This window comes from Arachis stenosperma, chromosome 4, assembly GCF_014773155.1.
Source record: "Arachis stenosperma cultivar V10309 chromosome 4, arast.V10309.gnm1.PFL2, whole genome shotgun sequence".
NCBI lineage: Eukaryota > Viridiplantae > Streptophyta > Magnoliopsida > Fabales > Fabaceae > Arachis > Arachis stenosperma.
The window spans coordinates 147238219-147253391 of record NC_080380.1 but is presented as its reverse complement, the minus strand read 5'-3'; the positions used below and the strand labels follow the sequence as shown (position 1 = coordinate 147253391).

General features: G+C 30.7%; 2 protein-coding genes across 2 annotated transcripts; both read right to left on the bottom strand.

The window, feature by feature from the left end:
• Positions 1 to 8581: 8581 nt before the first annotated feature.
• LOC130975874 (WAT1-related protein At1g68170-like) lies at positions 8582 to 13550 on the bottom strand. The gene is made up of 5 exons (XM_057900595.1): positions 13441 to 13550; positions 13063 to 13369; positions 8983 to 9084; positions 8756 to 8907; positions 8582 to 8684 (listed from the first exon to the last, which is right to left on the bottom strand). Exons 1-5 carry the CDS (start codon positions 13530 to 13532, stop codon positions 8582 to 8584), a joined length of 756 nt encoding a protein of 251 aa, XP_057756578.1. The 5' UTR covers positions 13533 to 13550.
• A 23-nt stretch (positions 13551 to 13573) lies between these two features.
• On the bottom strand, positions 13574 to 14374 carry LOC130975873 (WAT1-related protein At1g68170-like). Its single transcript, XM_057900594.1, has 4 exons — positions 14165 to 14374; positions 14011 to 14070; positions 13861 to 13901; positions 13574 to 13607 (listed from the first exon to the last, which is right to left on the bottom strand). Exons 1-4 carry the CDS (start codon positions 14372 to 14374, stop codon positions 13574 to 13576), a joined length of 345 nt encoding a protein of 114 aa, XP_057756577.1.
• Between the last annotated feature and the right edge of the window lie 799 nt (positions 14375 to 15173).

Below are 15173 nucleotides of genomic sequence, written 5' to 3'. Positions count from 1 at the left end.
TTAATTATTTAATAATTAGTTATATTAAATTATAATTAATATAAATAATTATGTTAAAAATAATAATTATATTAATTTTAATTACTTTAATTAATTAATTAAGTGGGACCACAATAGGAATTAAAGTTAGTTCCTTCTAATGAAGAAGAGAGAGATTCTTTGAGTTCCTATTTACTGGTAATGATGCAAAAGCTGATGTGGAGTTATTTTTTATAACAGATGGGCCATAAATAGGGACTAGAATGAGTTCCGTACTGGAGATGGTCTTAAACTCGATATAGTAAAAGCTTTCATCTTCTTTCTTTAATGTGTGTGTATATATATGGTGATGATTTTGATGGCTTTGACATTTTTACTCTACCAATTCACAACATTGTAATATATTTTAATATAAGATTTAAATTAATGTTGCTTAAATTCAAAATATGAGAATGTTAAATTAAATTATCAGATAGAATATAATAAGGTAACCTTTAAACTATTTGTCTAGTTCTTAATGTTAGTGATCATCTCCACCTAACAAGGCCAAAAGTTGCATATCTACACCAAGCACTAATTAAAGAAAGACAAACTTGTTCAATCTAAACTTGAATACTACTGTATGTTTAGAAAAAAAAATGAATGATATTTAGGTATTTAAATTAGTGCATGTCTTATTTTTGTACACTCAATATTAAGTCATTATCTTAATTAGGTGTCTATACAAATAATATTACGTATCTGTTTTTTTAAGTGTTTTTATTTAACTATTGGATGATTGGATCTAAATGGTTGATAGAATAAAGTTATTTAATTAAGCTAATAATATAATATATAATTATATATACCTTGAAAATAACCTCTTAATTTGAAATTATAAGTCTCTTTCATGCATTTTCAATGGTAAATTTTTACTGTGAACTTGTGGTCTTGTGAAGCTTCCTATATGTTGGAAGAAAAGGACTAAAATGGGTCAAATCAAATATAAATATCAAAGGGAAAGTCCAAAAGTTTGGCATTCTCTAAGGTTGGTTATGACTCTCAGGGGAAAAGTGACTCTTATTAATTTGGCCATGTGGTTTTTAACTTTTTATAGCGCATAGATCCTGTTTTGGCCATGTGCAAGCTACTCTACCCTAATTAATCACAAGAATAATTAGGATAATTTCTGTAAATGTTAACTTAAATTAGAGCCTATCACTAGTAGTGCTTATAAAATTTGTAATTTATAATTTTTATTTTAGTTCTTATAAAAAGAGAAAAAGAAAGTATGTTAGCCCTGGTAAAGCAAAAGGTGATAGGTAAACCCATTAGTGCGTTTATGTTTATTTGGGGATTGGTAATTGACAATGGCTTTGAATACGGTGTCAAATCTTTTGCAAAGATGAGTTGAACAATGCATAATTTTGATATTGAAAACCTAGATTTCCATGCACACAATTCAATAATAATTAGGGGTACCCTATTTCTATTTCTACGGGAATTAAATGTAAATAATCTTCTAATATTTTTCTGTTTTCTTTCGTCATTTCCAAAACAATAATACGCATTATTTCGATCCAATATTAGCAATTTAGCATATCAAAGCATTTATTTATACCAGCTGTAATGGTGAGTTTGATCAAGTATATCGGAGAGGTTTTTGAACTTTGTAAAATTTATAAATTAAGATTCTAGTAGGATTTTTTTTAAATAAATAATTTAAATATTTTAAAAATTATTATTTTTATATTTACAAATACACAATAATATATATATGTATTTTTTTTTCAAATTCCATATATTGATTTATTCACAAATATGTTAATAAAATAAAAATTAATAAATATGTTATAAATTATTTATATCTAAAAATAAAATATTTAAATTATTTATTTAAAAAAATATTATATTAAGTGAATTAAAATTAGCTATCAATACTAATCACTAATATAAAATATATATTAAAATATAAAATATACATTAAAAATAAGTTAAACAATACATATATTTATACATAAATATATAATGGCTTATTTAATATACAAATAGTATATTCGATAAATAATATACTCTTTTAAGCCATGTATGTTTAATTAAAAAATAAATAATATAAATAATTAGTTTGATATATATATATATATATATATATATATATATATATATTGTTTTTAATATATTAAATAATAAAATAAGATTTTTCCAAAAAAGAAGAAAGAGTGTAAGAGATAGGGTTAATTATAATAAAGGAAGATATAGATAAGGTCTCCTATTATATATTTTGAGTTAACATTATGCTTGTAGTTATTTTGATTTTGCTATCATATGATGTATAGTGGTGATCATGACCTAGTTGTACCTCATATATCAACCGAAGGGTAATTTGGTCTTTCTATATAATTCTCATACATTGCTAATTTGCTTATGTTATAGGACTTTAACCACTGGGCTTGTAGGTATAAATGTTGCATATTCTAATACACCAAAATCAGCCATGATAAGCGAACCCGTGGTGTTAGTTTTATTTTTTGGGCTTAATTTGCTTTGTCGGGTCTAGGCGTCTACCCATGTTTTTGTTAAGGTGAAAATTTAGGTGAAGCTGACTTTACGTGAAATTGATACCTGAGAGTTGTTAGATAAAAATTTAGTCAAATTAATCAAATTATCTAATAGTTCTCAGATATCAACTTCACATGAAATCGATTTCACCTGAGTTTTTACCTTTTGCTAATTATGAAAAAAAAGCTATTTGGGGTAATTGGGATGGGATCATAATGAAATATAATAGGTGTTGTTGAGGTTTCACTACGTTGCTGAAGTAAAATTTTTTCAACACCTGCTGAATCGAGGTGGAGGTAAGCAAATCTCGACACGTGTTATAGTTGTTGGTACGGTAGTAGATATAGACTGAAAGATAACAATGATTGCAGAAATTTAGATAGGTTAATTACGGTATAAAATCCCATAATATGAAAACATTAAGAGGTTGTTACTTGTTAATGTGACACATGTTTTTGTTGGTTTTTGTTATTATTAGGTATGGGCTATTTGGTTTTTGATGGAGCTGGATTGGGAAGACGAATTTTGGTCAGAAAACAATTATGGGCCACGATAATATGACAAGAATAAAAACAGAATTTGAGTGTCTATGTTTTTTTTTTTATATATATGTAGTGTATTGAAAACATAAAAAAATTAATTTTTATAATAAATTTTATAAAACATTTTTTTTATAGTATGTTTAATATAGCACAAGTTAGCAAAATCCTTTAAAAAAATATCGTTTAAAAACAAAATATTTCATAAAAACTAATTCAAAGTGATCATCCTTCTCAGGCTTTCGAAGTGATCATATAAATGAGTTTTGTAAATGCTTTTATAAAATATTTAAGAACAATGGCCAATTTTTTTTTGTAAAAATACAAATATATCCTTAAATTATTTTTTTATTTATTTATTTCTTGTAGATATAATTATGTATATAAATTGTTCTAAAATGCATAATATAAGATTGAGAATTGAGAACAATTTTATTTAATAAAAAAATACTACTAATAATATCGAAAAATTATTCTTTTACAAAGAGCTACCTAACTATACATCAACGAGCTCGAAAAAAAATTCAATTCCAATAATATTGAAAAAGAAAAAATTAAATACACTCAAACAAATCACATATTCCTAGCATGAAAAAAAAAAAAAACTCGAGACATGGAGAGAACAAAAGTTAAGGAACTAGTAATGAACTCTAATTATAAAAATAAAAGCAGACAAGAATACAGAGAAATAGAATAACTATATATTACTTGCTATAAATCAAAGTACAACGATAATTATTCTCTGATTCATACGATAATCATTTTGTGATTTACTTATCTCTATCATTTTTATAATGATGTTGTGTTGGTTTTTGAGAGTGTAGTAAAAGAACAAAATTATTTATTAATGGTAAATTAGTAATTTATAGTAACAAATTTATGTTATATATAAATGTAAATTAATAAAGATTTGAGTATAATAGGTAATAAAAATAGATATATTTATAGAAAAGGAATAAAAAAATAATTTAACGATATATTTGTTTTTCTATAAAAAATTGATTTTTTTAAATATTATAAAAATTAATATTTTTTAATAATTTTGGTACTAATTTTTTTAAATAATTATTATATATCTCTAACGATTTTTTAGAATAATTTTCTCTTCGGCAAATTGTATGTAACTTCCTAGACAATATTTTTCGAGAGCAAATTATAAGTTTATTCTATACAATCAAAAATTTATCTTTGAAATATAGTAAGGTTTTATTTAGAATTTATTACAACATCATTTAGCAGAATATATATAGATGATTAGATATATAAAATAAATAATAAAAAAATAAAACAAATTTGAATTGCATTATGCAAAGCACATGAATAATTAAGTTGAATACGAACCAAATAAAAGTACTTAGTTGTATTGGTTGTATCTAAAAGGCACACCAAAAATAAATATGCTTCACTTTGAAAAATCCTTCAAAGTACTACTCAACCACGGGATACTAATTTATTTGACAGTGTTTTTGATGTTACAACTTTCAAGACAATGTAGGTTATCCAAGTTCAAGTTCAGATACACTGGACTCCATCATGCATGTTTCTTAGACCGTTTTTCAAATGGGTGATGCGTGATGTTAGGTAGTCAAAGAATAATTATAATATAAAAATATTATGTAAAAATTTTTATTTTTTTGATAAGTAAGTGACATACATCTCCTTATCACTTATTCTCCTTATCACCTATTATTTTACTGCATGTTTGGAATCATTAATGTTCTTTCCAAAATCAATTTCAGTTTCTCTCAAATCAAATCCCTAACATCTCTCAATAACATTATTATCCATTAAATGCAATAATTCTCTACAAAAATTATGAAAGTTAAATAATTAAAAAATTTTAACAATTTCTACTATACAACTTATATTTTACATATAGACTATTAAAAAATAAAAAATAAAATATAAAATATAAACAAAAATTTAAAAATAATTTTTTTAAAATAATTATTAACTCGTCATATTAAAATCAATAAATAAGCATACATATGTATATTAAAAAATATTAAAATAATTAAAATCACGACCTACTAATGTACATATGAGATAATTTGAAGAATACAATAAGACGTATAGTTTAAAATTTGATAATATTAATTGTAAAATTTATTAATTATAGACATCATAGGTATGAAATTATGAATATTATGAGTATAAATTATGGATGTTATTAATATGAAATTATAGATGTTATGCGGATAAATTTATGGATGTTATGAATAAATTTATCAATTGAATAAATTAATTTAAGAATTTGACATTTTTTTAAATTCAATTATGATAAAATTTAAAAATATTTGTGTTAACTTAATAGTTACTTATGCAATAACTAAAAAATGATACGTGTATGGTTGTAATATCTAATAAACATGAATTTAATTTTTAGATGTTAGTTGTATTTAATTATGGATGTTATGTATATAAACGTATGAATGTTATGTGTATGAATATAGTAGTACAATATACTTATATTCTATTTTGAGCGCGGGTTTTTCTAGCCCAGGTGTATCTTATTTTTATCACGAATTATTTTTCTTAGTTAACAATAGTTGTACTTTTACTAATAGCCGGGGGTTCCTTACCATGCCTCATCAAAACTATTGTGATTTTTCATATTCTCAAAAATTGGTTGACTGACAATAACCTCGTCGGGTGAGTCTGTCTATTGTTCAAATTATTCATCAACACTTTCTACCATATGTACTATATTAAGGTCGAATTCAATTGACATACTATTTATAATGATAAAGATGACTCATTGTAAAATTTCTTGGCCTATTCTAAATTTCTAATTGTGCTTGCAATAGTATTAGAGTTGTGAATTTTGAACAAAAATAATTGAATTAACGGAAACAAAATTATATTAGGTAGCTTTCAGGTTTTATATTTTCATTGAATGATGATAAATAACTTAACAAAAAAAAAATCAATTACAATTAATTAACTTAATACAAATTATCATTACCGTTCTTTATAATTATTATTATTAGTCTTTATTGTATTTTTATAAAAATCAAGTCATAAAAGAAAATATTAAGTATTGATTACAAGAATGTCTAATAATAAAAAATATGATATTATAATTAATGTAATTAATAAATAGGACTGATAAAAATATGATAAGTGAATTAATAAAAAAAAATAAAAAATAAAATTATTGTTAAATTATATAAATAAAGTAAATTATAAAAAATTTTAGCTAATTATGACCGAAATCGGTTACCAAACTTTTTCCTTTTCAAATACCATAATCCGTCTAATTAGATTGAAAATGAATTGAAGGGTGTGATATATACTTAGTTTGCATCACACCATCACTTGGTACTCATTTCCATTCTTCACATGGCTTACAACTTTATTATTATATTCTCCATAATGTTTTGCTTACTTCCTATTTAATTTGTTTATTATTAATTGGTGGTTTGAATGAAAATAATGGGTCACATTTAATGACATGATCACATCATAGCTTTTATTTTAACAATGCTACTACATATAATGATGCTATCAAATACGATTTTAATGGCATGATCACATTATATCTTTCATTTTGGCAATGCTACTAAAATTGTACAACTATTCTTGTTTTTACATTGTAAATATTAAATTTTTTTAAAAAAATAAATTGAAATAAAAACTAGATCATATATGCTTATGGTCTTGTTTTGAAGAAAAATATAATGCGATTAAAATAACTATTTATACAGAAATTATTGTCATCAAAACGAAAGTATATAATTGTTCTATTTAATATCTTTGTCAAAATCACTGTTAAATTTGTAGATAGTAGCAGTTAAATTTGCAGCTAATCGCAATAGTTGCGACAATACTGCTAGTAGACTGCTTGAAATATTTTTAACAAATGTCACCACCTATCTTATTATCATTGCTAAAATGCCGAATGCCTAATATTATTTTAATATATTCTATGTACCATATTTATGTTTACCTTTGATTATTTTAATAAATGAAATAAAATATCTCATTGATTGCTTATTGTTGGATTGTTTTATTTATTTCTCCTATCATTTTATTTTTTATTACCTTTTCCATAAACGATGTTATAGTCCTCTAAATGGTACAAGAAAAAACTATACATCTTAGCTTGTTGGATAAAGATTACAGAAATCTTATGTGTTCATTGAAACATTATTAGGAATGGATAATATTACAACATTTGTATTTCTGAAACCACTAATATTTACAGAAATCTTCTTTATGTTCATCTCTGTATTATTATTACAGAAACCATGCACTACTATTATTACAACCTTTTTTTAACAAAAACATTATGCAACCTTTTTTGTTTAAAATACAAAAGACCTCTTAAAGAAAGACGGTCTACATATGTTCCAATTGAATTATAGGTAGCTAGGTACATTTAATTTAGGTTTTAATAAGAGCAGGAACATAATAGTAATACGCTAATGATTGAAAGATAAAAAAATAGTTAAAATTTTATTTTATTTAATATTCATTAATAAATATTAAATATGATAAATTTTTATTATTTTTAACCATTTTTTTTATTATCAAACATTTTTTATAGTAATAATAGTACAGATATAAAGAAATGCGACATAAATAAAATGAGTAAGAGAACATAAGAAATTAAAGTAGTGATTTTTTTTTGGCTAAAAAATTTAGATATGGAAGTAAGATGAGTGTTATACTTTAACATGGTAATTTATGGTATTTTTTAAAACTATAGGAGGTATACAGATGGGAGGGTCCGAGTTTAAAAAATTTTAAAAATTTGGGGTACACAAATCGGACAGTCCGAAAAGAAAAATTGAACGGTCCAATTTCTGTACCTCTTAAAAATCGGACGGTCTAATTTGTACTTCGTAAATTAAATTATCCCACATTTTAGAAAAATACCACATCATATCACAATTCAAAAAAAATATCATTGTTAACCCAATATTAAAAATAAAAATGTGGTTTCCCTTTTCCATAAAGTAAAGTAAAAGATGGCAAAATAAAGGTGCATATAATGCCTTCATTTGTTCTGTACGAGAAGACATATAATTAATATTATTATCCTTGTGGGGTGGTGGTGCATGATCTTCATTGGCAACGCCATGGTTATCTTCATGCTTTGCTGCCTGTAATTGATTCAACAAGGATCCAACTTTGCTGTAGTTAACACTCATGATTATATGGTTTCATATGAGCCCAATGCGCTAGGAAAATTAGTTACATCATAAGATGTTGGCACGATTCGAAAAGGATGGCAAAGCAATTAATTTATCAAGTGGCACACTTTAATACTATGTGTATAATTATAATAAAACAAGATATAGATAAGGGCTCCTACTATAATACTATGTATGCATCTATGTGCAGAACCTGTAAAAGTTATACATGTTACATAATGCCTTAATTTGGGAGGTGCTATGTGAGGCACATAATTAAGAGTATTAATTAATTATTTTATGTTTGTTCTCCTCCTTTTTTCCTATTGTGGTTTTTGAATGAATCTTGATCATTCCCATGGATATCATGTACTGGAAGCTTGACCACTATTGATGGCATATTGGCACTAGTTGATTTTTCATAATCTCTTTGTTTTTACCCCACAGAACCAGGTATAAGCCACACACAATCAACAACGATCCAATTATGCTGTAATTAACACGTATCATTAGTGAAGTGTACGTGCAATTGGGGTGCAGTAATAATATATATGTACGTACCTTCCAAGATATAGCTTCTCATCAAGAATGGTGGATCCAGCAAAAGCAACAACCACTAGCATGAGAGGACTAAAAACAGAGACAAACAATGGACCTTTCATGCGTAGGCACCACGATGTCACAGCCACCATCACTCCCGAAACCACTATACCCTACACCAATTAATATAATTAATCAACGTTAATTACAAAAAATGAAAATAATAATGCAACGAGAAGAAGACATACAGCGTAAGCTACAGTGAGTAGCCTGACATTCCAACCTAACTTCCATTGACTCAAATCCCTCTCAACACAAAATGTGAAGATAACAGATAGAAGTGCGGCCATTAAACATGTTAGAGAATCATTAGCATCAATTAGGATCAATTAGTATCGTTTGTATTTATGTAGTATATCTGTATGTTAATTATAGGATTCTATGCCTTTATTACTCTGATTTATTTAGCACCTATAAATACCTCTTGTATACTGTACCTTGGACACAACTGAATAATACACTTCTCATATTATTCTCTCAGTCTCTTGTTTCTAACATGGTATCAGAGCCATGGTATCCTCCATGGGACCCTCCCTAAGGTTTTTTGGTGAGTTCTTTCCGATTTTGCACTCCGATTTCTCATTCTCGGCTTTGAAATTGCAGTTTCTCTCCTCTCTTTGATTTGTGTGACTACTGTTATGAAAAAGTCGGATGTTTTTGTTGCCACAGACAGAAAGGATACATTCTGTCGAAACTGCAACCATTTTGGGCACCTTTTCTCCGTATGCCCCTCTGTTGAATGTCGCACATGCCACCAGAAAGGGCATATTAGCTACCATTGTTCACAGTTGTTCTGCCGTTATTGCAAGCTCTCGGGACATTTGATTACTACCTGTCCTACTCGTCCACCACGTCCTGCGCCTGCTTCTGCTGTTGCTGCTACTACTGAACCTACCACTGTCTCTCTATCTGATATTGCATCTCTTCTACAGCGTCTTCTCTCTGTTTCTGGTAATACCCCTGCTACTTTATCGACTCCTCCAGGTACTTCTAAATGGTACTTTGACTCGGGTTGTTTTAATCACATGTCTCCGTTGCGTAATATTTTCTCGTCCATGTCTGCAACTCCAAATGGACCTTCTGTCAATACTGCAAATGGCTCCCTCTTGCATGCAACACACAAGGGTTCTATATCTCAGTCATCTCTTAATCTTCCTGATACTTACTACATTCCCAAATTAAACTTCAATCTTATTTCTGTTGGTCAACTTGTTGATCTGGGTTTTGACGTCACCTTTTCTGTTTCTGGTTGTCGTGTACAGGATCCTCGGACGGGACAGATCATCGGGACTGGACGTAAGGTCGGAAGGTTGTTTGAACTCGAAAGTCTTCATATTCCTCCTGTACCAAATCTCTGTGCTGCTTCTTCTCCCTCTACCCTTCACTTATGGCATCAACGTCTTGCCCACACCTCCTTAGGAAAACTGCGTCCTCTTGTATCTCAGGGTATTTTAGGTCAGGTTCCGAATGAATCTTTTGACTGCATTTCTTGCCAAACTGCTAAACAACCTGCTTTATCTTTTCACAATAATTCATCTCTTGCTTGCTCTCCTTTTGATCTCATTCACTCTGATGTTTGGGGCCCCGCTCCCACTGCCTCTATGGGCGGAGCTCGATATTTTGTCGTTTTCATTGATGATTATTCCCGTTTTACTTGGGTTTATTTGATGACTAATCGCCATGAGTTACCTCAGATCTATATCAACTTTGCTACTATGATTAAAACTCAATTTTCCAAGGCCATTAAGGTTTTCCGACGTGATAATGCTATGGAATACCGTAATTCCAAACTCTTAGCCTTTCTTGCAGAACAGGGTACTCTGTCTGAGTTTTCTTGTCCTGGTACGTCTCAACAAAATGGTAGAGCTGAACGCAAACACCGTCACATTCTTGACTCCGTCCGTGCAATGCTCCTTTCTTCTTCGTGTCCTGAGCGTACTTGGGGTGAAGCTGTTCTTACTGCTGTTCATGTTATCAATAGACTCCCTTCTTCTGTTCTTGGTAATGTTACTCCCTTTGAGCGTCTTTATCATACCCCCCCAGATTACAGTTCTCTTCGAGTTTTCGGTTGTGTATGTTTTGTTCTTCTTCAGCCTCATGAACATAGTAAACTTGAACCTCGGGCTCGTATGTGTTGTTTTCTTGGTTATGGCACTGAACACAAGGGTTATCGTTGTTGAGATCCTCTTTCTAACCGTATTCGTATATCTCGTCATGTTGTCTTTTGGGAGCACCACATGTTTTCTCGGTTCTCATCCTTTGAGTCGATTCCTACTACTCAGTCACCTTTGTTTACTAACCCCAATGTTGATCTTTTTCCTAGTGATGATTCTACAGGTTCTATCTCGAGTGACCCTCCACAGCCTCCTGTTCCTCCGCCTTCTCCATCTCCCGATGATTCCAGACCGGACGATGATCCTGCTCCTACCGTCATGCCTCCTCCTCCCGCTCGTTCTTCTAGGGTAAGGAATCCACCTCCTCATCTTCTTGATTACCATTGCTTTTCTACTATTCTTCATCAACATGAACCTAAGACATTCAGAAAAGCCTCCTCAAACCCAAATTGGCAACAAGCAATGCAAGAAGAATTACAGGCCCTTGAAAAAGCACACACTTGGGATCTGGTTGATCCTCCTTCTGATCAGGAAGTTGTGGGCAGTAGATGGGTATACAAGATCAAGACTCGCTCTGATGGCTCTATTGACCGTTATAAGGCCCGCTTGGTTGCTCAAGGTTGTACGCAAGAGTATGGTATTGATTATGAAGAGACTTTTGCCCCTGTCGCTCGCCTTACGTCTGTTCGAGCTCTTCTTGCCATTGCCGCGGTTAAAAAATGGTCTCTCAGTCAGATGGATGTGAAGAATGCATTTCTTAATGGGGATTTGAAGAAGACAGTCTATATGAAACCACCTCCAGGGTATCCTTGTCCTTCTGATAAGGTTTGTCTCCTTCGCAAGGCACTTTATGGACTTAAGCAAGCTCCTCGTGAATGGTTTGACAAGTTCAGCACTACCATATGCAGTCTTGGTTTTACTTCTAGCCCTCATGAGAATGCGCTCTTCATTCGTAAAAGCGAACGTGGAGTTGTTCTTCTACTTTTGTATGTTGATGACATGATAATCACTGGGGATGATGTTGTTGGTATCTCTGCTCTCAAGGCCTCACTTCACCGTACCTTTGAGATGAAAGATCTTGGTTCTCTCAGCTATTTTCTTGGTCTCGAGGTCATCTCCACCGATGATGGAATCTATCTCTCTCAGGCTAAGTATGCTTCAGATCTTCTTGCTCGTGCTGGGATTACAGATAGTCGCACTGAGTCTACTCCTCTTGAGCCTAATGTTCGATTTACCCCTATGGATGGCACTGTTTTGGATAATCCGACTCTCTATCGACAGTTAGTTGGCGGTCTGGTCTACTTGACTGTCACCCGACCAGACATCGCCTATCCGGTTCATGTACTTAGCCAGTTCTTGTCAGCTCCTCGTACTACTCACTATGCGGCAGTTCTACGCATTCTTCGCTACATCAAAGGCACTCTCTTTCATGGTCTTTATTTCTCTGCCCATTCCTCTTTGTCTCTTCAAGCTTACTCCGATGCTGATTGGGCTGGTGATCCCACTGATCGTCGTTCTACTACTGGTTACTGTTTGTTTCTTGGCGACGCTCTCATTTCTTGGCGTGCTAAGAAGCAAACGTTCACTGCTCGCTCAAGCACAGAAGCTGAGTACCGTGCCCTCGCTGACACCACTGCTGAAGTTGTCTCGGTTCGTTGGCTTCTCGAAGATTTGGGTGCTCCTCAGTCGTCCCCTACTGATGTTTTTTGTGATAACCGCAGTGCTATTCAGATCGCCCATAATGATGTCTTTCATGAACGCACCAAACACATTGAGCTTGATTGTCACTTTGTTCGGCAACGTATCCTTATTGATGCTATTCGTCTCATTGCTGTTGGAACACTAGATCAGACTGCTGATATTTTCACGAAAGCTCATCACCCGACTCGTTTCCGGACTTTGTTATCCAAACTCAAGTTGGTATCCTTAGCTCCCACTTGAGTTTGAGGGGGGATGTTAGAGAATCATTAGCATCAATTAGGATCAATTAGTATCGTTTGTATTTATGTAGTATATCTGTATATTAATTATAGGATTCTATGCCTTTATTACTCTGATTTATTTAGCACCTATAAATACCTCTTGTATACTGTACCTTGGACACAACTGAATAATACACTTCTCATATTATTCTCTCAGTCTCTTGTTTCTAACAAAACACATGAGTGCAGTGCTTGAATAGGGATACGGATATGCGCTACTCATCTTCGCCTGAATTATCAGCCACAACGCATAAGACGCGTTGAAGAAGAACGACGACACAGCACCCACCAAGAATAACCCTCCGCCACCATGTGACGAGCCGCCGCCATTTCGCTGATTGAAGAGGTTAATGTGAAAGGATAGCATCTTAACTTCTACGCCTTTATAGAATGTCATCAACATTGCCCCGCTAATTCCAGTCATTGTTCCTATTATCTTTGCCTTTCCTGCTGCTTTTCTCAGATTCAATCTCTCCATTCTAATCAACAAACGCATTTTATAAGCAAACATACAGACGTATAATATAATCTTAGTAGATCAATTAATTACCCAAACAAGAAGGACAAGATGAAGGTGATGGCCGGAATCAGGTTGGATATGGCGGTTGCAAATGTTACAGAAGTTAAAGCAAGCGCTTCCATTTGTAAGTTCTGAGCCAATGCTCCCCTGAAATCAAATTAATTTAGTACCTCTTGCATGGACAAAACACTTCTAGCCTACTACATATACAAATACATAATCTCTTTTATTATTGGTCGTGGAGAAATACTAGTTGCTCGTCAGAATTTATTATTTTTTATTATTATTTAATTATTAATTTAATTTTTTTAGTGCAATTTTTTTATCTAATAATTCAACAACATATTTTATCTCATTATTTTAAATATTTTAAACATTTAATAATCAAAAACAATAAATTTTAATAATTCTCTTACGATTTTTTTATTTATATTTTCATATAGAAGAAACCACGATATCACAGCCACCATCACTCCTGAAACCACTATACCCTACACCAACTAATATAATTTATCAATGTTAATTAAAAAAAGTAAAAACAATAATGCAACGGGAAGAGGAGTACATTATTGCTAATGAAAAATGATCTAGGTAACATACAGCGTAAGCTATAATGAGTAACCTGACATTCCAACCCAACTTCCACTGACTGAAATCCCTCTCAACACAAAATGTGAAGATAATAGGCAGAAGTGCAGCCATTATATACATGAGTGCAGTGCTTGAATAGGGGATACAGATATGCTCTACTCACCTTCGCCTGAATGATCGGCCACAACACATAAGACGCGTTGTTGAAGAACGCCAACATAGCACCCATCAAGAACAACCTTCCGCCACTATGTGATGAGTGTACGGTGCCGCCGCCATTTCGCTGATTGAAGAGGTTAATGTGGAAGGATAGCATCTTAACTTTCACGCCTCTATAGAATGTTATCAACATTGCCCCACCAATTCCAGTCATTATTCATATTGTCTTTGCCTTCCCTGCTGCTTTTCCACTACAAGAAAATGGAGCATTTGTAACAAAAATTTTGTAACAAATTTAAAATTGTTACAAAAAATTATTCTTTTGTAACAAAAATTAGTAACTGTTGCATAATAATAATGTTTTGTAACAACAATACAGTTTGTTACAAAACGTTTTGATATTTTGTAACGACTTGATTTTTTTTGTTACAAAATTTATATGTTGAAGATTTATAAAACAATCTTAGTTAAATGAAAGATATCTGAACTATCTATATTATTATATATTATATAAATGTTGACTTGCTGAGTAAATTAGTTAATTTATTAATTAATTAAAAAATAATATAATTTGGCAAATTATGCGTGTACTTTGTATTAAAAAAATTTATTACAAAATAAATAGTGTTTTGTAACTAAAGAAAAAAATGTTGAAAAATCAAGTTACATTTTGTAACAAAATTTTATGATAGAAAAAAATATATTGTCACAAAATATTTTGAAGATCAAAATTTGTTATCATTTTTGTAACGATTTTTGGTCTTTTGTATAAAAAAATTTGTTACAAAATATTACTTTAAATTGTAACAGTTTCATTTTTTGTTACAAAAACGTTTTTTAACGGGACATACTGCATCGACTCCTTTTTTGTTACAAAATCCTATTGTTTCAAATTTTCAATTTTTTGTAACAAATTTTTTTGGTACAAATATAATTTTTTCTTGTATTGTTCTTAGATTCAATCTCTCCATTCTAATCAACAAATGCATTTTATAAGCAAACATACAGAGGTA

Excerpts from the sequence above, each read along its gene's own strand:
- LOC130975874 (XM_057900595.1), bottom strand. The coding sequence starts at position 13,532 with ATGGAAGCGCTTGCTTTAACTTCTGTAACATTTGCAACCGCCATATCC. Across the intron at positions 8,908-8,982 it reads TACTCACTGTAGCTTACGCT|GGTATAGTGGTTTCGGGAGT; the intron begins GTATGTCTTCTT and ends TAATTGGTGTAG. Across the intron at positions 8,685-8,755 it reads GAGAAGCTATATCTTGGAAG|CATAATTGGATCGTTGTTGA; the intron begins GTACGTACATAT and ends TGTTAATTACAG.
- LOC130975873 (XM_057900594.1), bottom strand. The coding sequence starts at position 14,374 with ATGACTGGAATTGGTGGGGCAATGTTGATAACATTCTATAGAGGCGTG. Across the intron at positions 14,071-14,164 it reads GGCCGATCATTCAGGCGAAG|AGGGATTTCAGTCAGTGGAA; the intron begins GTGAGTAGAGCA and ends TTTTGTGTTGAG. Across the intron at positions 13,902-14,010 it reads TACTCATTATAGCTTACGCT|GGTATAGTGGTTTCAGGAGT; the intron begins GTATGTTACCTA and ends TAGTTGGTGTAG.